At 43.7% G+C, this 27,777-nt stretch overlaps 1 protein-coding gene across 3 annotated transcripts in view; it reads right to left on the reverse strand.

Annotated features, from left to right (window-relative positions):
* The window catches only part of Cacna2d3 (calcium voltage-gated channel auxiliary subunit alpha2delta 3), an 818,761-nt gene that overhangs the window by 37,345 nt on the left and 753,639 nt on the right, over positions 1-27,777 (reverse strand). For all 3 annotated transcript variants that reach the window (XM_055612383.1, XM_055612382.1, XM_055612381.1), the window contains 5 exons: positions 27,597-27,667; positions 15,581-15,656; positions 12,614-12,666; positions 11,090-11,145; positions 2,860-2,971 (listed from right to left, as the gene is read on the reverse strand). In XM_055612383.1, coding sequence (XP_055468358.1) covers positions 2,860-2,971; positions 11,090-11,145; positions 12,614-12,666; positions 15,581-15,656; positions 27,597-27,667 — 368 coding nt within the window. The remainder of the gene's footprint in view (positions 1-2,859; positions 2,972-11,089; positions 11,146-12,613; positions 12,667-15,580; positions 15,657-27,596; positions 27,668-27,777) is intronic.

A 27,777-nucleotide genomic window follows, 5' to 3' on the forward strand; every position in this document is an offset into this window, starting at 1 on the left:
AAAATTTAGACATTTTCATTTTTTACCACCGACATAAAGTTTACCAAAGAAATCAAATGAATGAATTTAGTGATATGTTTTGCCCCCCCTTTTCTGCAGTGAATGGCAATGGTCGGAAACAGCAACTATGATGTTTCCTTTAAATAAGGTATCTGCTATGAAACGTACAGCACACCCACATTCATGCACAGATCCATGCACTTCTTAAAGGCTGGGAGGCTGCGTAAGAGCTGCGTCATCGGTAATGTTGTCATGGTGCGAATTTCAGTACAAACTAAGATGCTTTGCAGTCACCAGGCAATATAACCTTATGGGTCCACTCTAACACACGGTGGCCATCATCAGTCAAAACATCATTATGGAACACACGGCAACACACAGGCATGAGTGCCCGCAATATATATTTCAATCATGAAATACATTTCATGATGAAAAATTTAAATAAGCCAGCAAAACAACACAGTAATAAATTACTTAACTAGTATAAATATTTTAAATAAAATTCAGCATCCTTCCAGGTATCAAATAATAATGATAGCAATAGAAACTCTTGATGTTTTCCTGAATCTAGCAACTATCTAACTATGATAAACCCACAGCAATTCTGAGCATGGACGATAACACTGTCTACACAAATGTTCCTGCACTATACACATATAATTATTTAAATTATAAATATAAATATTCACCATATTCAAGGAAGAGGCCTCATGAGCATGGGAGGTGGATAAGAGAGAGCAGGGGGATGGATGTTGCCAGAAATCATTATACACATGCACAAAAATATCAAAGGATATTTTTTTAATTCATATGGATTTGTACTTCAGAACATGTTCTATTCCTCAAAAATATTATGGCACGTAGTGAGGAAGATCAGAATATTATAGAATCATTCTTTATAGCAGGGAATGTTCACACCCACCATCACTTTAAATCTGATTAAAACATGGGGTTTGAAAAAAATAGCTAACATGAAATTTTTCACATTATTTACATTCTATAATGAAAATCTAAAAAAATTCATTTTTATTAAACATGATTAATAGAAACTTCTATTCAATAGTTCCAGTGCCACAAATCATGAAACAATACTCAAGCATGGAGAGTAGCCACTTTCCATAAACGATGTCGTTTCTATGCAGAAAGTTGAGGGAATCCATATAAAAACTATTAGCTGGAAAGCACATCAAGTGATCTGTTGTCTATCAAATGTTCAATAAACAGAAACCAGCATGACGGGTTACTATTACTGTCATCCTCAGGTAGTACCAGAATACATTAGAGAAGTTGTTCGGGATATGTTCTACCTACTAAATCAAGAAAAATCACAAGCGGGCGAGGTATAAGTCTGTTATAATTTATACCTACTTTCAGAGGCACGGAAAAAGGCATACAGATAAGGAGGTGTGTTTAATTATGAATGGGTAGGTCAGCTATTCTAAAAATAGGCACCCTCTTTAAGCTGACTGTAGTTTACAGTGCTTTTCATGAAAACACTAGAATTCATGGCATTTAACAAGTGAATTCTAAAGTTGATAGGAAAGGATGAAGAACAAGCATATGTGCTCTCCTCAGTATTTCCTAGCTATAGTAAGGGTCTACAACACCGACAGCATAAAAGATCAACAACAGCTCTGCAGAGTAGTGGTTATAAGCATCATTACAAGTGGATGGGGAACCAAAGACTATTCCATAGAAAGCACAACTTAATAGAATGGCTGCCTGATAGGTGGAAGCTCTTGGTCCAGTCCCCAACTCCCCCCCCCCCCACATACCCACATATTCACAAACACACACACAAGTGCAGGTTCAGGGATGCCGGAGGTGATGAGATGGCCCAGTGGGAAGAGGTCTAGCAGTGCAAAGCAGCCAGTGCAGGGCAGTCCCCAGAATCCAGTGAAGGGAGGAGAGAACCCAGTCTACAAAGTAGCCCTCTGCCATTGAGCTGTGCCCCGCAGTACAGGCGTACCCTACCACCCTCACACGGAAAATGAAGTGCAGCTTTACACTTATGTGGGAAAGGGCAAAGTCAGAACTCCATTTGTGCTGTGCAGCACATGCAAACTGCAGAGCGCTAAAGGTGTAAACAGCATACATGAATGTGTTCAGAAGGGAAATGCAAGCATCACTATGTTAGGGAAGACAGAGACTTTCATAAGTGTGGCACGCCATGCATAAAACAGAAAGGGACACATCAGACTGTATTAAAATATTAACAAAAGAGAGCTTATATTCATCAAGATTCATCCGTCAATAGTGAAAAGATCAAAGAACAGGATGACACATAGGAAGTGTCATCTTTCCAACATAGTCTTGAAACACACAATACCTAAAAGAGTAAGAATGAATCCAACTATTCAGCAGGTACCTGCCCAACAGGAACCAAGACCCAAGTCCTCTCTAAATGACCAATGAAACTGTTAAACTATGTTCATCTTCAGACCTTTGATCCTTAATGTCTCACTGCAGAGAAACCCTGCCTTGTAGGTGGGATTCAGCAATACCGAGGGCTCTGATCTAGCTAAACACACCTAATGACATTTGCTAAAGTTGCCAACTGTCAGCTGGGAAAACACCAGGTAGGACTTCATTCAAATAGCAATAGATTGGACTAAAGCCCTCTGTATTCCAGGATGCATTGTCACACATTCTGAATCTTTCCCGGTCTTAAAACAATACCCAAACCAAGGGCTGTTTCTTCCCAGCTGATAGAATTACGTTCTCACACCAGAGGGCAGCCATGTTTCCTGGCTCTCAGAGTAGTTGTGCCTGTGCTCCAGTCTCATTGGCCCACGGGGAAAGCTCTACATTCGACAGAAAGGTGTGTGCAGTGGGCTGCAGGGTCTGGGGGAGGCTTACTTGGAGCAGTCTTCACAAGCAATGTTCCCTGTGGTCTCCTTGATGGTGCGTTCGGAAACAAAGGCAGGGTATTCAGTATCACAAGGCTCCAGGGTCTGTTTCAGTTTCTGGGCTGTAGGGAAAAGGGGGAACAAAATAATGAAAGTTCGCTGTTCAGGCTCAATGCCGTGCCTGGCAACCCAGGGCAGCTCAAATGCTCTTCTACTTAGGAAGCTCTGTGATTTTTCTCAGCACAGCACAATACATTATTTTCTAATTAGTTCAGTGATTTCATCTGCCAAGCAACTCTGTAAGCTATAATTCCTGAAGCAGTTGTGTTGGCTCGATCGGCTATCATTTCTGCATCACAAGAATTCTACTTTCTGGGTCAACATCAGCCACGGGGGTCTCTGACCTCTGACTCACAGTGACTTAGCACCGCCACATCTGGGAATCTGAATATGTACATAAAAATGTAAGCTCAATACCATATTATTGAGGGCAAGATAAATGTCGGGATACAATTGCATATTTCTGTTATTGAAAGAAAATTGAAATATGAAATAGTAAAATACATAATGTCTTTGAAGTAGAGCATATACCAAATTCTACTATTATGAAGTTTCTTGTTCAATAAGACACCATGTCAGTTTAAATAATGTGGACATAAGAATGAGTACATAGTAGGTACTCTATATAGGCTGGTGGCTATTAAGTAGTTTAGACAACTCCCATCCAGTAGTTGAGATGCAAACTGCCTGTGAGACTTAATTTTCTTATTTGCACTGAAGTGAATCAAGTTCTGTTTCCAGAGCTTGAAGGGAGAAGTGCTGAGTACTGAGTACAAGTGCTTGGTACAAAATGCTAAGTGTTGAGTTAATTATAACAATAATAACAGTAACAAAACAAAACAATATGCACGTTTTGTTACATTAAACGATGGTGATTAGCTCATGGTTAAATGCAAAGACTCCTATAGGAGGGAAATGTGGAGCACAAACCCCCCACCATGCTGCTTCTAGCTAGCCCTCAGCATTCTACAAAGTGGGGGTGCTGGCAGTTCAGGCATGTCGCATAGTAGGTCTACTCATTCACATCTTCACAGTGGGATATCTTGAGCTTCCGAAAAAACAAAAAACAAAAAAACATACTTTACATTGTTTTGTTTTTGCAGATGCTCGCATTTAAGCTTGTTTAGAAAATTTACAATTGTAATTCCAAAATGTGATGTGTAGAATACAGCATCTCAAGTTATATTCCAGGAATATATGGATGAATGTCAGAACCCTGACAAACTGTCTTCCCGAGATGCTGGGGGATTTAAGAAGGTCCCTGAGAGCACATCTGCTACACCTCAATCCTCAACGTTGGATAATTATTAGGACGTCAGTTAGCTGTGTCCTATGCTTTTATATTCTAACACAACTGTTTCTAACATACGTGTTTTCCATTGTTTTTCTATACTGAGGAGACTGTTTGGAGTGATGGTACATTGGAGTATGTTTTTTGTTTGTTTTTAAATTTAAAGCAAAATAATTCAGGCTGTGGACACTAAAAGGATGTGAATTCTTCAGCCACCTCACAAGGCTGCACTGAGTAGAGAACATTAATGTACACCTGGCTTTTCACCAACAAAATTCTCTCTCTCTCTCTCTCTCTCTCACACACACACACACACACACACACACACACACACACGACAAATTCTCTTAATCTCTGAGCCATCTCTCCATCATTGTCCCTTGGATAGTGTCTTTTGTTTTGTTTTGTTTTTCAAGAAAATAAAACAGACAAAGCAAATGGGGAGAAATTCAGCCTTTTGTGACAAACTGCTTGTCGCTGAGTTGGAAGGTGGAGAGTCGTTTCCTGTTCCATGCCCATGTCAGAACTCACAGAGTACCTGGCAGGAACCAGTCTCTCCCCAGGGTTTCCTTGGTGCCTCTGTCTTGAGAGGGGGCAGCTTTCCTTAAATTTGTTCTGACCACCTTCCCTTTCCATTTCGTCCTTTCATTTTTTGCACTGGAGGAGGGGGCCATCTGGCTACAGTTTGGCAACACATTTTATTTTCACAGTTCTTCTTTTTATAATTAATTTTACTCTGTTGGGCAAGTGATTTTAATGTCCAAGTAAGGCAGCTTCCTCTTTATATTTAAAGGATCTGAATTTCAAAAGGCTCACTTCTAAAGGAAATAAAGATTAAACACACAATAGCGTAGATTATAAGTGGATATGGCGGACACATGCAAACAGTATATAAACCTGCCAACAAACAACTGAGTTTGTTAAAGAACTGCTGTGTGCCAGATGTTGTTCCACTTGATACACATTAATTTATTTAACAACAAAATATGACAAGATTAACAAATAAACTAGGAAGTAGGGCCCTTTCTTTTCCTTTTAAAATCTCTGCTTCCTAGAGTAGGTGGAAGTGAGAAGGCTGAAATAAAATGTCCAAATTCGCCCAGGGAGTAGGTGGCAGAGACAAAATTTGAACTTGATACACATTGCTGGAGCAAAACAGCTTCGTGGCTTTGTGAAGTCAGGCCAATGAAACAAAGCAAGAGGTCTTTGAGGCAGGCTGGGGGAGGCGGCATACACACATGATTCAAATAAGCCCGATAATTTCACCATCTCTAATTCTAATTGTCTGGGCCCTATTATGATGGACTGAGTCCAAAATGTCCATGGTGGAGCTCATTTGGCCCTGATCCTTCCTGGAGATGAAATTCTTTTTCCTTTGACAATTGTAGGGTACCCATGCTGATGGAGCGATAAATATTGACTCTATTTACAGCATGACTGTAGATTGGCTGGAAGTTGTAGGGTGTGCTTTTGGGAAACAAAGGAATTATCCCACAAAGCCATGGCCACATTTGCTCTAACCTGGACCTTTCTATGTCTAGAGCACTATGGAAAACACCATACATATTTGCCAGCCACTACTGTTTATCTTTGGAATTTGAAACCAATAATCAAAGCTGCCAGCAATCTACTTATTGAGTTATGTTTTAAGTCTGGACATTCAAATCTCATGATCTAACAAAGGTGGAGGCACTCAAAGATGCTGCTGCTAGCCCAGGTCACTTCTTTCTTCTCCCAAAAGGGACAGCTGTGGCTCAGAAGCTAGACACAGTCTGCAGTGAGTCCTGGGCAGAGTGGTTTGTCACAATCTCCTGTATGCATATGTTGATTGACTGCCATGCTGGGGTAGAATCCAGGACATCACCTAGACTAGGCAAGTGCCTACACTCAGTGACAGACAGCCCTTCCCCCATCACCTTTTACTTAAATGGAAAGCAACTGAGCCCCCTCGGCAGCTTCTGCACAGGGGCCTTGGTGCATCTTCATCACCACACAAATAAGCAAAGCTGCTCCGCTGCTGCATAATTTGGTAGATAAAGAAACTAAAACTTTGTGAAGGTAAGATGCCTGCTCAAAGGCACGCAGCTGTGAGTGGCAGGGCCTAGGTATGCACCCGGGGAGTCCCACCGGGAAGCCAGACTTGCTGATATTCTGACCTGTCTCCCATCCCAGTCACATGGGTATCTGAAGGCTCCATGAACTACTCCTTGCTCCCCTGTAGAGCATTCAGCAGGACATCCACACCAGCAGATTGCTTGAATTTTCCCTTAGCAACAAACGTCCCTGATGAGAACAACTGACTTGAGTTCACAGTAATTATGCGCCGGCAATCGGGAACAGATAGATTTGCCACTTGAAAAGCCTCCCTCTCCTTTTGTCTCTGTGAATGCACCCCCATTCATAACAGGGTGCCAGCCAGCTTCATTCTCTTTGTGAAACTTCACCCAAATGAGACCTTTGAGGTAATCAAGTAGAAGCGGGCTTCCACAGTCCCTTCATCAAGGAAATGAGGCAGATAAACAGTGTAATTATGGATTCCATTTTTAGCTAAAACAAAGATGTATGTCTCGGCTCAGAGTCTTTATCTAGTGAGAGAATGGTAAATTTAGAATGAATTGCAAGTCAAGATGGTGCTGAGAAAGTTCAGCCCCTGCACTGGATTTGGGATTTACACAGACTTTTAACAAAAAGTTCCAACAACAGAATCAGATGGATGAATCCACACACCTCCAGATGTTTCAGAGTGCTCATCTATAATGCGGCAAAAATCATAGTCATAACCAGTAGAGTAGATGGCCGTGGGCCTGAGTGAGACAATTCTCGTGTGGGATCCAGGTCCATGTCGTGTGCAGAGAAAGGCAGCTGAGACTCAAATTACGGTGGAGGCTTTTGGCTTAGGTCTGCCTGTGTGCTCTCTTTCTCTGCCTCATACATATGTTTTACTTATCTAGTCTTCTATTTTTCTACCTACCTATCTATATGACTTGGGTCATCAGAGAGATCTGATGATAAGTGCTACTAGTGACTGTCTCCCAGCTAAAGTGGAGGGAGGAGTCTGAAGGAGATCTGAAAGGTTTCCCAGCACTCTGGAAATGCTGAAGTATTCTGTGGAGTGCACCTCAGGCAGCAATGTAAACAGTGGACCAGCTCTTCTCGTATTCCATAAAATGAAGGCGTCCCAGTGTAGAGTGGTCCTCAACCTTCCTAATGCTGCAACCCTTTAATACAGTTGCTCATGGTGAGGTGACCTCTCAACCATAACAGTATTTCATTGCTATTTCACAGCTGTAATTTTGCCACTATTATGAATTACAATGTAAATAGCTGATATTCAGGATATGATATGCAACTATGAAAGCAGTTGCAGCCCACAGATGGAGAACCGCTGGTCTAAGGTTGAAGGACATTTTGAAATTATCTTTTAGGAAGAGGTGTAAGAATATTCTCAATGCAGAACACTGAGAACTAAAGCATCACATTATACTTTTGACCCATGTTGGGACAGCTGGGAGGGACAGGGGATGTAGAGCTCAGAGCGGCAAACTTCTCACTGTGCCCTGACCTACACTCCCCATCAAGGCTAGGATGTCTCAATGACTGTGTGCTTCAGCTACTGGTTTGTTGTAGGGACTGTCATGAGTGCTGTAGAATGCCTAGCAGAACCCTGGCCTCTACCCACTAGATGCCAGTAGCAAGCTGTGACAATCAAAAAGGTTTCCAGATAGTGCAATGACTGCCCGGAGATAAAGCTTCCCCTCTGTTGAGCAATACAGCAAAGATCACAGCAACGAGCTCAAAAGAAAGAAAAAAAAGGAAAGGAAGGAAGGAAGAAAGGAAGAAAGGAAGGAAGGAAGGAAGGAAGGAAGGAAGGAAGGAAGGAAGGAAGGAGATAAAAGAAAAAAATTATTAAATCTTTGGAAGAGAAAGTGAGAATAGATGTTTGAGTTGACAGGTCAAGGTGAGAATGGGAAAGCTGACCATGGAAATTAAAAAAAAAAAAAAAAAGAATGTCTTTCTTGAGGGCTGAGAATGTGGCTCAGTTGGTGGAGTATTTGTCTAGCATTCAGGAAGATGTAGTCCTTAGCATTGAATAAGGAAGCAACATCCCAGCACAGGAAAGGTAGAAGCAAGAAGATCAAAAGTTCAGGATCAACCTCAGCTACACAGAGAAGCCACAGAGAGGGGAAGGGAGAGGACAGAGTGAGAAAGAGAGAGAGAGAGAGAGAGAGAGAGAGAGAGAGAGAAGAGAGAGAGAGGGAGAGATCCTCAACAGTAAAGAGGAATGCCAAAAAAATCTGGTCCACTATATGGTTTTGGCATCTTTGTCAAAGATCAGGTGTCCATAAGTGTGTGGGTTTATTTCTGGGTCCTCTGTTCGGTTCCATTGATCCACCATTCTGTTTCTATACCAGTACCATGCAGTTTTTATAACTGTTGCTCTATAGTACAGCTTACTATTCATGGAGATAACCTAGAACCCCTGCACAGATGTAGCCCATGACAGTTCAGTGTCCAAGTGGGTTCCATAGTAAAGGGAAGAGGGACTGCCTCTGACATAATCTGATTGGCCTGCTCTTTGATCACCTCCCCCTGAGGGGGGAGCAGCCTTACCAAGCCACAGAAGATGACAATGCAGCCATTCCTGATGTGATCTGATAGACTAAGATCAGAAGGAAGGAGAAGAGGACCTCCCCTATCAGTGAACTTGGGGAGGGGCATGTGTGAAGAAGGGGGAGGGAGGGTGGGATCAGGAAGGGAGGAGGAAGGGGTTTATGGGGGGATACAAAGTGAATAAAGTGTAATTAATAAAACATAAAAAAAATAAATCTGGTCCACTACCCTCAGCACAAAGCTTACTCCTAAGAAATAAATGACCACTCCCCGAAAGCGTGAAACACATACCCTCACACTGGACTTGGGCACATGTGCTCCAGTGCCCACTTCTAACCTTTAGTAGGCATCCAGGATGCCAGAGATTCCCAGACCTTCCTGCAAAGGCAGGGTACAACTTGCAGGCTAGACAACCACCTCAGAGTTAACACACTCTCATCCACACAGAGTGGCTCTTTGTTCCCAGCTAGTGGTGCTCTAGAAAGATGGTATAGAAATATTAACCAGGCTGCAATCCAGGCCTTTTGCCCCACCTCTCCTTTCTTGTATAAAGTACATATAATATCAACAAAAGCAGAGTCATACCATAGGAAACATTTCTTTAGTGGCTAGAGTAGTCTTTTTTGTTCTCTGAATACTAACTTCCCATTCTTCCTGTTGATTTCTGACCATATTAAAACTGCACTTTTCCCCACCATTGGACTGCAAATCTTATGACTTGGGTTTTGTTTATCATTTTACATGTTTTTATGATTTTTGGTAGAGGGTATGAATCTTGCTATGTGGCTCAGGCTAGTCTCTACCTCTTAAAGTCACAGCAATTCTCTTGCCGAATCCTTGCATCTGGCTATATAAGCATACCTGTATTTTATAAATCTAATTAAAAATCTTGCAATATCAGTATGATATACTTTTCTGTGGGTGAATTGTAATCCTAACGTGACCTCACTAGGAGATATTTAACAAGCCATTATTTGGTATTGTGAACACCCTGTCAACCATGTAAAACCTTCTTAGCAGTCAATCTCACTTACTTCCTTCTGGTGAATTTCCAGACTGGGATAAGGAATATGCATTACAATTCAAACCCGGTGGGCTTGATAGGGTCATGCCTGGCACAAGCATGACTCAACAGGGTATTTAATACACAAAATACCCACTATGCCCTCAGCCCCAACTGGGTACTGATGAGGACAGACGTATTTTGTACCACTGAGAAAACCTAGTGTCATGTAAAAGAAGCAAGGAAGGGTGATGGAAGGTCAGAGCAGGGACTGAGTATAAAGGGACTGAGGCCAGAGCAGACAGAAATGTCTGGGGATTTAAAAAAAATCCACCCAGAAGCCTCCTAATGCATGAAATGCAATGTACCTAATTTGTACCACTCAATGACTTCACCATCAAAAATAAAACAAATACTTGAAAATAAAATAAATGCTAGTGGCCTATCAGTCTCCAACATCTAAGTTTAAGAAATTCAGAGGAAAATAAAAAAGAATAGAGAGTATCTGAGAACTTGCACTGGCTCAGAAGGCCTGGAGGAGACAGATGGCCAACCATGGAGTGATGGCTTCAAAGGTGAACATCATCACTGCTAATGGGCCAACACTGCCACCTCCATTATTAGGGATCAATTACAGTAGCATCTTAGGTTCCATTTACTTTGGTCATTAGGTAACATTATTATCTTATTACACACACACACACAGAGAGAGAGAGAGAGAGAGAGAGAGAGAGAGAGAGAGAGAGAGATTCTTCCTATTGTGCTTATGATGGGGAAACTGAGCCCTGGTGAAATAAATTCATTTGCCAAAGTTAAGACTAAGCCAGACTTAAAACCCATACTATAGACATGACTTGGGCTCTGAGAATTTCACTAACTACTACTCAAATCACCAACTCATGTGTCTGAGGATGTGCAGACAAAAAGAGTGCTTCTCCATTCCTCCAGCCAGATGTGGGTGACTCGCCTGACTCTCCTGGCTTTTCATGTTACCTGTCGGCTCTCTGAAGGCTTCAAGCCCTGCCAAAACACAGCTTCTCTGCTTCTGCTGAGGAAACGGGTCAAAGAGAACATGGGTGGAAAGAATCTGTGGAATCCTGTGTCACACTGCACAGCACAGGCTTCAGCAGAGAGTGGCTTTCTGCTGGCAGAGCTGAAGAACGATCACACTGTCCCCTGTGGTTTAGTGCAAGCCACTGAGTCCCAATGGGTAGTGCCAGGAACCCGCAGTTCATCACTCACACTAAGAAGCAGAAACCCCAGTTGCTGCCCTACCTTTAGCTGTCATGTCGGAGTGCCACCAACTGCACAGGTTAAATTCCACCAGGAACCTAAACAGATCGTGGAAGGACCCAGGGTTACAAGGTCAGCTAAGCCATATTATTTCATGTCTGTTACCCCTACCCCACTTGAAAGGACAGCATTGCACTTCGGAGCATCTCTGTGGCTGGCTGAGTCTCCAACGAATTGACACTAGGTTTCAGCTCACTTGGAAAAAGCTATTTTACCATCAGGGCCTCGAGATCATGGTCTCCTAGTTGAGAAGGATTCCGAGAAATGTCTGCTGTTTGGTCAGAGGTCAGCAGCCTCTAGTCATTCACCTTTATTTACTTATACAGCAAGTCACCAATTTCTAAAGGGCCTTTTGCTTTATATCAGAACTTAAAAATAGAATATTCTTCTGGATCAAAACCATGGTCTACAGTAATAGAGGGTAAATTCAGCAAATGTTATTATACCTATGCATGGGGCAAAGAGTGGATCAAGCTTTTAACAAAATTATGCCATAATCTAACTTCAGAAAAGTCATACTTTCTCATTGCTAGCAAAGGATGCAAAGACACTATAAATCACCTTTTAAATGAATGGCAATTGATCAAAAAATATCTAGCCATTTATTTTTCACACTTATGGCTACTATCCCTAGCAGCTAGTCCTCCACCAAAATCCTACCGTTAGCATTATTGTATCTTCCATCTCCTCTAAGGACAGAGCACTTATTTGTCTTTGGATTTATAAACATTGCTAATTAATATAGGTTGCATTAAAGCAAAAGAGAGAGAGAGAGAGAGAGAGAGAGAGAGACAACACCCATTTACCAAATGGCAAGGGGTTTGCCTTAAACCTCTAGTACAACATCCTAGATCCTGGCTGGGAGAAAGAAAAGTACCAGCTTGGTAGAAGCTGTTTTAGTCTGGTCAACATGCTAGTCATAGAATCCTTCCCTTTTCTGGATACAGGGTTGCCTACAGTGCCTGCATGATCTCATCTGGAAGCCAGAGTTTTCATCTTCATCACATCTCAAGTCTGACCTAAGTCACAAAGTCACCCACTGTCCTCAAAAGAGGACCACGATTTGATAAGGCCGACTTATTAACTCATCCCTAGGAAGAGCCCCTAGTCCTCTCTGTGGCCAATGTAAAGTTGGCTCCTGCCCAAGCCAAGACATCCGATCAACAGTGGACAGCTTGGCTGTGTGTTCTCCTGACCACAGCCCACCCAGGCAGCATTAAGACAGCCAGGCATCCGTGTTAAATTTAACAGTAACCACAATAAATAGATTTGGCTTGTGTATCATAATCTGTTAGTCTGCTCCAAGATAATACAGAGGCTTGCAGAGTGCTTATGAATGACTAACAGTAAAAGAAAGATAACTTTGTGGCCTCAGAGCTCAGTTCTCTGAGGTCTTCAATGGAACTAATGTTAGAGAGAACAGGAAGTGCCATCTCTCCATTTACTTTATTAGAGAAACAGAGGCTCGGGGTACTTATTGAAAAGAATGTAACAGATGGTACTTACAGGACAAGTTCAGTCATTATCCACTTGGCTGCTGAGAGGAAGGCGTTATAGGGCTGGAGGGAAAAATTCACTCCGTTAAGACAATGGATTACATAAGAAGTTTGTCATTTGACTTAAGGCTTTACATAGAGACAATATTATTCTTCTAGAGAGATGGATATCATGTTAAAAACCAGGGAGGGTCTAGCCAAAGGAAGAAAATGCTTGGATACTGTGTCCTAAAACTAACAATTTAAAACTTTGAACTCCCCTGTAGTGAGATGTGATTTACAAGTAAAATAAACATGATCTAATACAAGGGTTATCACTGGGAGGAAGGAGGAAGTTCAACAAACTATGCCTAAACCTTTACCCTCTAGGGGCTAATATTTTGCAGCCTGATGCTGAGGGGCTGGAATCATGTAACTAATTTCAAATGGTAATTCGTAGCACTCCCCTTCGGAAAGGCGACTCGTAGTTCTCCATCACTGTATGTCATTCACTGGGAGAAGCACAAATTGAACACACTTGATATTAATGCCTTCCATGAATTATGTAGGATTTGGGCTGCCCTTTCTCGCACTTACATATTTGGACTTGAAAAAATGATAACCATATGAACATGTGATTTTATCCCCGCAGAAAATCCCCTGCATGCTATAAAAGAAGGCATTGACAGCCTAATCTTTATGTCAGAATATTTTAATTAAAAAAAGCAGTCAGATTGTTTACTCTGTGATATTTCCTATGTGGATAATTCAATTTCCTGAATTCTGGAAAATACCATGTCCCCCTCAGTTGGCTCTTTGTACCTAGGTATGCCAGATATGGGAGTAGTGTGTAGACTTGCGAGGTGGACGATGGCACTGGCAGAGAGCTGGGCTCCAGACAGCGGGTCCAGAAAATCCTCAGTACCTTTAGTGGCCGCCATTAGGAAGTATGTGCCAAATCTTGGTTTCTGAGGCGACAGCTGCCTAATCCTCCTCTCTGAGCATTTTAATTATAAGAACGAGAACTGGTAATGGAGGAATTATCCAGCTTTAAATAAAACAGGAATGGATTTATAGTTCCCCTAACTGTTGCTGAAAGGTTCCTGTCCCAGGCCAGAAAGCAGTGGTGAGAGCAGCATAAACATACTAAACAGACAAACAGACAAACATACTAAACCCAGGCATATTCCCAGACTACCCTGCTTTGCAAGGCTGTGGATTTGTTGTTTTGATTTTAATGAGGTTTTCAACATCAAGTCCCTGAACCAGGGGACTCTGTGCCTCCAACTTTAGGGTCAGAGAAAGATATTAATTTTTAACAACTTTTTAAAATCAAATGTGCCTCAAAGCCCCCTGGTCTTCCATTAGGTGTTAGGGCAATAAAACCATCACTTTCCCCGCAGCCCCAGAAAGACCCAAGAACTCAGACCATGGGCTGATTCTGTGTCTTTGTTACTGATGGGATGGGTAGCAGAGGTGGAGTTGAGAGCATGGACCAAGGAATCCTGAGGCTGTGTAGCTCAGCACTGGTCACCAGAGGCCAGGGGAAAGGAGCTCAGGCAGAACCTACTAGACTCAGACTCAAAGGGCATCTGAGCAAACAAAGGGATTATGTAAATAGGGGTTAAGATTTTAAATGCAAATGATCACTGAGCAGGATGAGGCCACTGAGCTTTTTAAAAGTAATGATGAAAACCTGTCTTGAGAACATTTCAAATCTGGAAATGGTAACACTAAGTGAGGGAAAGCCAGTTTGAAAACAAAAAGCCTCGGGTAGAATTGGCGTTTCTTCTAAAGTTTCCTTTAAGTGGTGTTTTCTGTAAAGTCCAACCTCTCAGCTACCTCTCAAACTTTGTACCTCAATCTCTTGCTCACTCAGGGTAGAAGAATCATGTTAAGCATTTGGCTTTTAGATAACTCCCTTGTAAGGCTTCATGTCTCACAGAGGCTGATAGGGTGCAGCAAGGTCGCTTTGATATCTTGTACTTTAAATTTTGGTTGGATTTTAGTATTTCCAAAAATCACATTTCAAGGGTCAGAGTTGCATACATTTGTGGACCATCTTAAGATATACCTCTAAGGAAGAAAAAAAAACAAACAAACTGGGTTTTCAGGTAATTGAGGGTCAAACTGATGTTCTGTACATTGCAAATTACATTTAAAACTAGGAATAGTTGATTTTTGACAGTCTGGAGCCATCTTCTATGGATGCAATACTGTATGCCTTGATTCTAGGTTATAATATCCTCAATGGACACAGCTTCAAGGCAGAAAGGACTGAGATTAGCAGCAGCTTGAACAGAGGACCCCACCTGTTCACTCGTGGCCTTAGAGCTCTATTGAAAGGAAGATTCTTCTGCCTGTGCATGTGTGTGTGTGCATGTATGTGCTCATGTGTGTGTGTGTATGTGTATGTGTATGTGTTTGCCTGTGTATTCAGAGGCCAGAAGTAGATGATGGATTGCAATAAAGCTTGGCTTTTGAGACTCAGTCTCTCAAAGTCCTTGGAGTTCAGGGATTCAGGCTGGCCAGACAGCTCTGGAGACTCTCCTGACTCCATGTTGCACCTGCTCTGAGCTTACAGATGTACACCATCATATCTGGCTCTGGTGAGAGTCCTGCGGACCCAAACTCAGGTCCACATGGTTATGTGGAAAGAAGTTTAGTGACAGAGCTACCTCATCACTAACCCAGAACAATTTCTGTTGAGCAAAACCACACTCTTAATTCTCTTATATAACAATCAGTGAAGCTTCCCTTCTTGTCTATAAAGAGGGGATTGTTCATTAATCCATCTAAGACCTTGGCCTGATTTTTAACTTATATAATCACTGGATCTGGGTTTAAACAGAAGCAGTTCTCAGTGAATAACGTCATAGAATGCTTTTAAACATTCCTGGTTTTAAACATGGTACAGTTAATTACCCTACCATCTGAGCCACAGTTCCCCAGAGCAGCAGAAGCACCCAGCTATTACTCAGGTCAGCTTTGAACTTACATCCAGCAGTCCATGGGCACTGTCGCTGCTCTCCTTGTTGGCTCTGCACATGGCTTGGTAGTCATACAGGGTTATTCTGCAGGTTTAAGAGAAAGAGGCTTCAGGAAGTGAAAACATACGGGCACTATTTGATGCTTAGGGACAGTGAGGTGAGTGGTCACTAGTATCATGTACCGTGCTCACAAACAGAGCCCAACAATTTACAGGCATAGAGCACAGCAGTGAATGACACTGGAAACTGTCATGTCACCACCACCAGAGCCTAACAAAGGAAAGGACTGTGATGTCTAGAAGAGTACAGGGAGATACACAACCATTTAACTTGATGAATTCTGCATTTTAGTTCAAAACAAAGACACTTGGCATAGACCACCATATTCCCTAGGCTACTTCTGACCGAATCCTGACCCTGGGTGTATTTGTTTGCTAGATGAGATCCAGCAAGAGCCACTTTAGGTTACAAAATGGCAGAACCATCTGCCTTTTCCCATGTATCAGGAAACAGACCAGGATTGAGTCAAGACCTAAAGTGATGGGAAGGGGAAACCAGGTGTCTCACTGGCTACAATATCCTCAGTGTCACCATTCCAATAGTGAGTGCGTCCTTGTTGGAGAACAGCATAATTTATGAAACAAGAATGTAGACATTTGTTTCCATTGTTGTTAAAAGTAGCCCTGTCAGCCCCTGAAACACTGTGTAGTTTCTGATGTATTTTTAGTTCCCCACTGACAATTAAAAAAATAATAAAGGTTGAATGAAGAAAGTGCCTTATCTCATGCTCAGGGGTAGTGGCCAGAGATGTGATCCCCATCTGCCCTTCAGTGTCCCACCACAATTCCTGGCAGTTCAAAGGGGAGAAGACCAGAAGTCCAAACTGACAAGGAAAGATGTCTAATAGCTTAATATGTTCACTCATATTTGTAAAATTCTCCCAACAAGAATTCCTTTCTAGAACAACCCATTGCTTAACACTGGGCACACTTACTGCTATGCTTACAGCGGATACTATAAAACTGCAATACAATAGTACCATTTTATGTGGCCTCCCTCTGAGGAGGATATTGCATCAGTCTGATGCAGTACCCTAACCCCTAGGACAGTATATATCATGGAGAAGGAATTCTGCTCTCCAAGGCAAGTACGTGAATGACTACCTGGTGACAATCTCAACTAAATGAACCCAAGACATCATGAGGAGACCTTCTTGGGACAACTCACTGGAGACAGTACAGATCCACATATAGGTGCTGAAAAGAAAATAGGCTACCTCTGCCCAAATTGCAACGGAAGTGAGCTCCAACCAGCGAGTGGCACAATAAGGTATCCTGGGGTGGTTACACAGCTACCTATGCAGTCCTGGTTGACCCTCTCCATCAAAAAACAAACAACAACACATTCTTCCCTAGGTCTATTTTTTCCTTCCTGGAAACAAGAAGTTTGGTTTATGGAAATAACAATAAAGGCCTTGGGCCACATATACACTACCCTTGGTGAAGTCTAGGCCCAGACTTCAGTCTCCTAGGCAGAGGATGGACTGGTCACTGGCAAACAGCCATGTTTGTTGCTGCAGCCCAAGGCACCCTCCTAAGCTGGTCCAAAGCTGGGGTGAGGGGATCATGTTATAGCAACCTCCATCCCTGTGTTCCCGAGCTGAGGACTGTGGTTCCAAGGTGCTGTTGGTAGTGACGATAAACAAAGCATTCTTGAAAGCATGTCACTCCATTTGTCAAAGGTACACAGCAAGTCTCAGTCAGCCTCGTGTATCCAAGCCCACAGATCTGACCAGTGGCGGGGCCAGAGTGAGCTGAGGGCCAGTCTGAATCCACCTCACTCTCCTTTCTTCTCAGAGGTAGCTTCTGAGACGTAAGAAACGCACAGCGTCACACTGGTATCCGTGCCAGGCTCTCATCTGAGTATCATAACAAATGCTACCCAAGATAGGTTCTCAGAACCAAAATTTGGGATCATTTTGAGCCTCCAGCCCAGGGGCTGTTGAGGACTCCCACCACCCCCAGCCAGAATGAACCAGCTGGCTCACAAGACCAGCTGCCTGGTGGTAACCATGGTAACTCCCTGACTGACAGATGGCTGGAAGCTAGGGATTCTCCTTGGATCTTTTCCAGAGACCCCAGCTGACACTCAGAGGGCAAAATGAATCACTGTGGGGAAGCTTCTGGGCCCAAGCACCTGCCTCTCATTGCAAAAGAAAGGGGGAGGAGAGGCCTGAGACTACTGTTCTCAAATAGGTCAGAAAATCAGCCTTCCCTGTCTTCTCCACATGCTGCCATCCATAACTAGATGTTGCAAAAAAAGAGACTTTCAGATTGTTGCTCTTTTGGAATTGATTTTTTTTTCTTCTTTACTGTTTTAAATAACTCCACTTTGTGGCTACCTGCATCCTGTTCTGCTGATTATAGTCAAGGAACAAGATAATTGCCTGCTTTCATTCGGCTCTAAAATAAGCCCCCAGAACTGTGCCTAGCTTGAGACTGTGTGCAGCCCTGTAAGCTGGGAATTTAGCCTCATGGCAGATAACATGCCTTAATTCCCATGACCTCATCCCCAGACCACTTCAACCACAGTTGTCCACAGCCTAAGACCTTGTCATTAGCAACAACCCACTCCCTAGATGAGGCTCTTTGAAACTTTGAAGGAGGCAGACTCTGCTTCCCAAGCAGCAGCTCAGATGAGCAGGGGCAGCCCGCCGTGCGCCCTGGACAACTTAGACTTTTAAACAATCATTCTGCTATTAAACAAGACTGCTTGATTCCAACGAAGCAATATATTTTTTCTAATATTTAGCAGGTTGAATTTTAAAGCTAGCTCATTTAGACTGCTTAGCAACTATAGGACAAACATGTATTAAATAAGTCTCCAGAACCACAAGTCTAGGAAACTTGCCTATAATAATGCCTAATCATGGTAGTCCCCCCGCCAACCCCCGGCTAAATGATTAGCCTAAAACCAATCTTGAAATAGCTTAATATTTATAAATACAGTCGTAGAAGCATGACCAGAGAAACCTTTCACATAAAGCCTATCTTGGGTTGTAATTAAGCAATTTTGAATCTAAACCTCTAAGAATCAAAGTGACTAATCTAAGTGGCATGTAAAAAAGTTTTTTTTGTTGTTGTTTTTTTCCTGTTGAGCTTGAAAGAACATTCTGTGGGGGTTACTCTCACAGGGCATAGAGCATGAACACAGACAATACTTAAAGCAGGAAAGAACTGTCTCTCTTGCCCATGGTCCACCCTCAGGTCATCACACTGAATCGTCTCCCCACAAAACACTGTAATTTCCTCATGACACACTCCTATGAGAGCCAGGACTTTACCTCACCCAGGCCGTGTTGCCTTCATGTTCTCTAACCGCAGGTCACTCGGCACAAGCTTTAGTTAACGGGCACACTTGGTAGGATGTGTGTTGCTGTGTTAGCCCGGAGGCAGCGCACTGGGCCACAGCTGATTGCCTTCACCTGTATTGCAGTAAGTTCCCACCTCTCATCGTCAGGTGCTAAGGAGATCCAAAAGACCAAAGCTGTATTTTCTCCCAAGAATTCTGGCATTCTCCCCAAGATGAGGGGCATGGAATGGTTACTGGAGCAGGAAACTAAGGCCAAGAAAGGTGAAGCCAGGCTCAAGGCTTGCCTCACATGCGTGAGGCAGACTTTCCATCACAGATTTATCACAGGGTACAGTTTCAGAGGCATCTGTGTATGGTCTGCTGGGCCATTGCTTTTAGACCCATGGCAAGGTAGAAGGGCATCACGGAGAAAAGTGCTTAGCTGTGGGCATCCAGAGGCAGAGAGTAATGGGAAGGAGCGAGGCCAAGATCTACCTTTCTCAGGCATGACTTAGATGCCTTCACTCCCTCCAACCAGGACTGCCCCTCTGTAGTCCCACTGCCTCTCAATAGTCTCTTCAAAGATTGAGTCCATTAGTGGATAAAGAGATTGATTATTCCTTGAAGATTTCCTTGAAGTGGAGGTCACTGAAAGCTGGGGTCATCCCTCAGAGGAATTACATGAGAAAAGCGAACTATGAACTGCAGCAGCCCAGGTGTGGAGGAGGGGAGGTTAGTCTCCCTGTGCCTAGCCACTCTATTGACAAGCAATGCCCAGGTATTTCCTTGTTTACTTTGCTCCGGTACCTTGGAAGTGTGATGACATCCAGTTGGGCAGAAGTATTGAAAGAGAGGCCACCGAATAAATGTGTAATTTATCGAAGTCAATTTTAATGAACAGATAATAAGCTTGGTCTTCTGCCATGCTGGAATGCCGAGATGGTAGGTGGTGCACAGCTTTCCTGTGCCACCAGACAACTTTAACAACGCATAAAAGTCAACGTGAGGAAAGTAGGAAGCAAAGCCATGCTCCTCCCAAACAAAGACAAAGCAGGCTCATGCTGCCTAACACAGTGTCCCAAGACAATATTGTAAAACTCCACTAGCTCTTAAGACAAAATATTCATAAAGGTAAAAACAAAAACAACAACAACAAAATAACTTCTGGAAAAAAAAATCCATCCATTCCAACCACGTCAAAAGACTGGCAGAGACCAGAAGAACATATTCTGAGTTTAAATTCCATGAGCCTCACTCACTCCTACTGATAAACTTACAAGATGTTAAAATTCTAGAACCTGGGTTTATGTTCTTCTTTTGCTCCCTCGTGAGGTCTTTATGGGGATTAATGGAAGGCAGGCATGTGATACCCCTGCCTAGCATCAGTGTTTGGTACCAAGGCAGGCCACCCGGATGAGAATGACCACAGCAGCCATTTTGACGCAGCAGTTTGTGAGGTTTACAGAGTGGTCCCTTGGAATCTTCATGTTCCTGCATTTCAGAAAGTTTGGCCCTGAAACATGATTGTTCAAGCCAGTCTCTCTCCTCGTTCCCTTCAGGGCCCGCCTCTCAAAAAGCATACTTCTGTGGAAGTGGCTAGGTCAACAGGAAGCCAAGAAGCCATTACCTTCATTACAGGAGCTGCTTCAAATCAGGCTTTGGTAGGGCTGTCCCATGAAAGGCGAGCAGCCATCCAAGCATAACACACTTCTCCTTTCTCACTCTCAACTCTGAATTTAAGTTGTGGGCTGAAATGTAACAGGATCAGCCAAGGTTGGGAAAGCTCCTAGCTTCCCCACAGCCAGGGGAAGAAGGGTCTCCATTTTCTACTCTACCTCACCATTTAGAAAGGTGATTGCAATCACAAACGATTCTGAAGAAACATGTGTATGGCTTTTGGAGGGAGCAGAGGGGAATGACATACCTAGGCAAGCTGCACCAAGCAAAACACAGCCCCACATGCTTTCACGTGAGCGCACACACACACTGTGCATAACAGCAGAGAAAGGGAAAGAAAGGGGTGAGGGTCAGGTGGGTAATAACTGACAGATAGGTTCCATTGACAGTTCCAAAACACTAAAGTTATTTCCCCACAGCCCATTTCCTTGCAAACTATAGGCCAGGCATGTCCATGTTTGTTCTCTGTGGCTTCAAGCAGAGTTATGGATGTGAAGAACCAAGGAGGACTAGACTTGGCCTTCCCAGAAATGACAAGAGCAAAATTCCAGGACAAACCCTCAAGTGTCTGGTACCTGATAACAATATCACTCTCAGGTCCTGCAATGAGGGCATACTCTCTACCTGCTTCCTAACTGCTATGGGTTCCTTGAGTACCACATGGAACTTTGTCTTGGTTTGGGTTTCATTGCTGTGAACAGACACCATGACCATGGCAACTCTTATAAAGGAAAACACCTAATTGGGGCTGGCTTACAGTTTTAGAGGCTTAGTCCATTATCATCATGGCAGGAAACATGGCAGCATACAGATAGACATGGTGCTGGGGATGGAGCTGAGAGTTCTACATCTTGATCCACAGGCATCACACTGAGTATATCTTGAGCATATATGAAACCTCAAAGCCTGCCTTCCAACAAGGCTAAACCTCCTAATAGTGCCAGTCCCTTTGGACAAGCATTCAAACACATGAGTCTGTGGGGGCCATACCTATTCAAACCACCACAAACTTGTTTCAGTGTTTCCTTCCGTCTCGCTGGCTTAAATATCCTCATAGTCATGCTTGTCCCTCTTACAACTGCCACTTCATATCTAAGCTGTATCCTGACTCAGTGGGACTCAGGTAGGAAGGGAAGTGATGAGGTAGAAAGAAGGGAGACAATAGTTCTTCAATAATCTGCTAAATATTCTGCTGTGGCTAGATCCCCTTCCCGAGATGGAGTCTGAGTTTCCTTCTTTCTGTCTGCATGCCTGGTGCTTTGCTCTAGTTTGCATGGCGGATCTAGAGTAGCAGTTCTCAACCTGTGGGTCGTGACCCCTAGTAAAGGGCTGGGTGTCAGATGACCCTTCCACAGAACACGTGTCAGGTGTCCTGCATGTCAGACATTACATTATGATTCCTAAGGTAACATGTAAGTGATTCATAATAGGGTGCCTGGGAGGGACCTTACCATATGCATGAAAGGTTGCTGCCATCACACCTGCTTTGTCCTGAAGATAAAATGTCTCTCATGGCCTCATGTGTTTCAACTGACCAGACTTGCAGCCACAGTTGCCTCCCCTGCCATATGGAAGGAAGCCAGAGAGATCCAACCTGACCTTCTCCCTTAAGTCGCTTCCATCTGGGGCTCCCTCTCAGCAGTGAGGAAAATAACTGATACAACTCACTAAAGGAGGAGTGGAGGTTCAGTACTAGAAGGCGAGGAGATATGAGGTCTTTCTATGAAGGAAGGGTCAACTTCAACATCTTTACTTGAAAAGAGGAGGGATAGAGGGCCGTGGGGGCACACTGCTTTAACCTCAGAGGAATAGAAGACATGGATTACGGCTGCTGCTTATGCACTAACTCCCACCTTGGCTTGGTGACGTGAGCCAAGGTAGTGCTTATGTGCATATGTTTCTGTGTGTGTGTTGTGAAGGAACTTGTCCACAGTGACAATCGGAGTATCCAAGCTTGGGAGCACTGGCTGTAACGTTGCTATACCTTCAGGCTGGGGACACCTCTTACATTATTCCACTCAGCTCTTGTTTATGGCTATATGAGGACTTTATATAGACTATTTTGCTGAAAGGGGACAATTTTATGAAGCAAAAGCTGCAAAAACTCAGACAACTCCTATGTAGGAGCCGTGAGGCCCGTGCCTGGGTGCTTTACACTTGCTGGCTCTTGACACTGGCTTTGACTCCATCTGCACAAGGAGGTACTTACAATGAAAATGTGCCAGGGTTCTTTCCTCACACCAATGTAAGATGAACCTCGTGGGAAACACCCTGACCACAGATGTGTTTTAGGCTTTTTTCACCCCCTATCAGACCCGGAGTACAAGAGTCCAGATCCCTCAGTCAGCCTTCAAGCTATACAGCAGAGTCATCGACTTCATGTTAAGCGACCAACAAGATGTCCATGGTTTGACCCCTTACCGAAGGCCTGATGTTACTGTCTTAGGCAGTGAGCTCTGCAGTGCACCAAGGTCCCCGCTGACAAAGTAAGCTACACTCGGAGAGCCTGAGAGGCCTGTGCATAGCCACACGGTTGCAAATCTATGGCTCAACATGAAGCCGTACTTGGACATCATCAAGAACTAGGAACCCGCCGGGCATAGTGCCTCATGTGCCTTCAATCCCAGCACTGAGAGAGGAGAAACAAACAAACGAACAAAAGAACCTTCAGCCTCTTCCTGCAGGTGACAATTATTTATTCTCCTTGGATATTTGATAATTTGCACTGGCATCTTTGGAGGTAGAAGTGGCAGAGAAGGAGACCCATGAATTCTAGTACAGTTGCGAAAGGGGCATGGTCATGGCTGATGACAGAGATACAGAGTATGTATTCTGAGAATTGCAAGTTTAAGGTTTTCACTAGACAGGAGCGTGAGTGGAAAAGAAAACAGCCAGCACAAGAAACCCCCAGTGAGTCAACAGCCAGGGAACCCGCTTACTCTCAGTGATAAGAACAAAGGAGTATTTGAAGTTCTCTGTTTGCAATACAAAAAGCTGACCTGGCACAGAGTGACATTAAAAAGCACAGCCTGCGGGCATGGCGGGTCTGAGGATTTATCAGTTTCACCTGAGTGAGCTCATCACCTAGCTGGTCTGCCATCCTGCAAGTTCTGCTCTCCAGATAAGACACTGCTGAGCCAACACCTTCCTTCACCTCTGCACACTGCTAGATGTGCACACAGCACAGCACCACTATGCACAGGTCAAGGGCAGAGGGCAGAGGGCAGAGAAGTCTTGTGTCCACACTATGGGAGGCTGGAACGCAACTCTGCTTCAGACACTTGGCTGAGCTCTTAGTCTTTTCAAGCCTGATCATCTCCCTCTGTAGAACAATTCTGTGATATATTTATCCCTGGGGCTGGCCCATGGGCTTGCAGCCTGAATCACTGCACAACCATTCTCTTACAAAGGCTCAGACTTGCTTAAATGCACTGCTGACAAGTATCTACAAAGTCTTGAGCAAAGGCCCATATCTCTAGTTTTCCCTTGGAACTGTTTCATGAAACTGTTGGGAGGTTTTAAGAACAGTGATTCGTGTGTGACAGAGTAGTACACACACCTATAGTACACACCTATAATCTTATCAGTTTGGAGGCTGACTTCCAGGCCAGCCTGAGATGACAGAAAAGAAAGGGAGGAAGGGAGGAAAGAGGGAGAAAGGAGAGAAGAAAGGAAAAGGGAGAGAAGAAGCAAGGAAGGATAAATGGATAATAACATTTATTATTAGAGGAAAATTATAATGAATTATTTATTTATATTGTTTTTAATATACTATATTTTATAATTATATTATTTATTATTTTTTTCTTTTGCCTATCTTTTATTTTTCCAGCTGAAAAACAATAAAAAAAAAAATCAGGAAGAAGATGGTGGTCCTACCCAGCTCAGCTGTGTCAGGAATTTGAAAGAGGAAAAGATGGCAGTTTTCTATGCTTTTCTTTCTCCCACACTGTGGAAGCATCTGCTCTTGCCTCTTGGTCCTTAGGTCATAGAGAAGCTGGTGGGACATAGTCGGCCCAAAGACTAATCTCAAAAGATTTCACAGGATGCTGTCTTACATGTCTTGTGAGTAGTTTAGTCATTCACAGAAATCAAAGACCCAAGAAATCACAGATCCAAATGTGGGCGTTATTTCCTTCTGATGTACTATTATGTACAATGGCCATTGTGCTACCAGGTGAGTAGGTAAAACAATTAGAGCAAAGTCCCAATGCTGCTTAGGTAAATGTACTGTCAGACTGTTTTCTTCCTAAGAAAAGAAAATTAATGGATGAAGGATTTATTAAGGCTCCTGGCTCCAGAAAGTTCAGTCCATTGTGGTGGTATGGCATGAAGGAGCAGAGCAGTTCATGTCATGAAAGCCAGGAAGCAGAGTAAAGGCATACAGGAAGGGACCAGGGCAAGCTGTAACTTCAAGTAACATACCTTCAATGACCTACTTGCTCTATCCTCCATCTTCCAATAATAATGGTGCCTGTTCTGAGTCAATCAAGGGATGAATCCACAGGCTAGGTCAGAGCCCCCATGATATCTCTGGAAACTTTCTCACAGACACTCTGAGAGGTCTTCAACATTTTCCTAGGTGATACTTAATTTGTTAAAGTTGAATCTAAATAATTATAGCAAGTTGAATCTAAATAATTATATCATTCCCCAGATGCAGGAGCTGCAAGGTCCAGCCAGGGAAATAGCCAAAGGTAAGATTGGTGGAGGGATGGGAGGTTTCTGTCTCAGTGCTGGTGAATGACCTTGTCCCTTGTAAATGCTTCTCACTGAAAAGCAGAGGCTGATCAAAAGGAGAATCCTTGTGCCAACAGCATCGTCCAAGGTACTGAAGAGAGAGGCAAGCTAGATGCATTTCCCTTTATCCTACCAAAGTAGACCATAGCTCCAAAGCAAGCCTGTCTCTTTGTGGTGTGATTCAGCTTAGCAGGGGGGTACTGTCCCAGCAGCCCGGAAGTTACTTCCAGCCATCCCCTTCCATTGTTTCTGAGATCCATATCTTCCCTGAATGAAAAAGCTTTTAGTCTTACTCTTCCAGAAAACAAGGAATAGGGAAAGGGCATGGGCACCTGTGCCTACTTTCAAGGACTCGGGTGCTAGAGAGCTGTCACCAGGTGTCAGGAAGGAGACAACAGCTGGTGTCACACAGTCAGCAAAGCTGAACCAAGATCAATAGTTGTCACAGCAGTAGCTAGCAGTTACTTAACCTCCAGTAGACACTGGGCATGGGCTGAGAACTTCCTGCTTATTATCATCGCACCACCTCTGCCAGCCACAGCTGGACATGATCACTAATCATCTTCATGGTCCACACAAGACCTCAAGCTTGGCAACGTAAACACACATATTCTAAGTCACGCAGCTAGTAAATACTGGAGCCTAGCTTTGACTAACTCCGAAATTCATCTCTTCATTGCTCACCTGGCCCCAGGGAAGTATCCTCTGAAGAAGCATAGGGGCCTGTCATGTAGCTCCTAGAGGGCAGCAGTTACTGTCCTGACCCAATCAGGCCTGCAGCCTTCCCTTTTTCTCAAGGAGGTTGGCTAGTGTGACAATAAAAGCAAGTTCTAGATTCATGTCAACCGCACTTATCCCACATCAAGGAGAAGACCAAACCCTTAATATTCCATTATAATTTTTCTCTTTTCCCCACCAGTTTAAAACAAACATCCAGGAAAAGGGGGGCAGTTGTTAAAGAAGTTGAAAAATATACTTTGAAATGAGAAGCACATGTAGGCTTATTCTCCATCTGTGTCTCCTGCCCTCAGAGTTGAGAAACAAGTTGACATTGTGCAAGTGTACACAATGATAGAGAAGTAGGCAGAAACAGCTGAGCTTCAATGGGTGACCATCCAGGAGCTGTTTGGGGAAGCTTGAAGAAGTCACAAAAATTTGCAAGCTAGCTCAAAGCCGGGTGAGGAAGACTCCTGTCCAAGACAGCCATTCTTGAGGTGCTGAGCTGGAATTGGGCAGGGGTGTGTATCTGCTTCAGTCAGGCCTCCAGTTAAGTGAGTGGTAGAGATGGTAGAAATGCTGGCCTCCTGCCACTCTTTATAGCACTTCTTCCCCACCTCCACCTTTCTGGCACAGATAAGCTATGGAGTTTCAAATATTAGCTCATCCGTTTTAAATTCCCTGCTCTTAGCACAGTGCTCAGTTTCTCTTGTTGACTGGCTTCAAAGTATGATTTCCTGAGAGAGCGTGTCCTTACCCCTCAGCTACAGGAAAAGTCATGAAGTACCCTGGCATGGAGATGTCACAGATCTCACAGGAGGCTGTGGGGCCATCCTTGTACTTCCTGCTATTACATACTTCAGAGCTTCAACTATATCCACGGAAGCTCTATTTCAAAGGCCCTTTTTACCTCTGAGAGGCCAAAGCCAGGAGCAACTCCCAGGAAAGCTCCTGACATCCATCCCAGGAATTCCTCATAGGACCTTGTGTTCCCAGAAACACGGTTGGTAAGGCCTGGGGGAACATGGGCCAAGGGGAAGCTATCTTACCGAACCTCTGTCCAGGGTGACAGACTGTTTAGAGGGAGCCATTACCTATGAAATTTAGCCTCATCTATGTCTCCAGCTCTGGACTTCAATGTTACAGTCAGGAGAAAGCTGAGGGAGCTGCTCTTCACTCTCTAACATTGTATCAGTAAGTCTCACATGCCACCATCCAATCCTGAGCCCCCAGCTGCCAGGGAGCCCCGGGCTTGTGGGACAGATCTGTCTCCCTTTCTGCTCAGGCAGGGACTTCTGTGCTTGATGACAGCATCAACTGACTGTGCTGACCCTCATTTCAGTATTGGCCTCTGATCCACCTGTGCTGAACAGACAGGAAATCTTTAGGATTACAGCACCCTTGTAAGTTGTGGGATTTCAGCACAACGTTCTGAAGAGGGAAAACAGGTGGAATCAGCTTTAGAGTCAGTCTGGGGCTGCCTTATTTGACCTTTGTTTATTTTACTAAGGTAAACTGAGAGCAACATTCAGTCCTTACCTTTTAAAGGAGCCCATTGTTAACAGCTTGTTCATCACAGCTCCTTCCACCTCACCAAAAAAATCTCCAGTCTGTAGGGAAGACAAGAAAGCATATGAAAAAGGGTAGAAGCAGCAGAGAAGAAAGGCAAACAGGTGTGTGTGTGTGTGTGTGTGTGTGTGTGTGTGTGTGTGTGTGTGTG

This window comes from Psammomys obesus, unplaced genomic scaffold, assembly GCF_907164565.1.
Source record: "Psammomys obesus unplaced genomic scaffold, mPsaObe1.curated_primary_1811, whole genome shotgun sequence".
Taxonomy (NCBI): domain Eukaryota; kingdom Metazoa; phylum Chordata; class Mammalia; order Rodentia; family Muridae; genus Psammomys; species Psammomys obesus.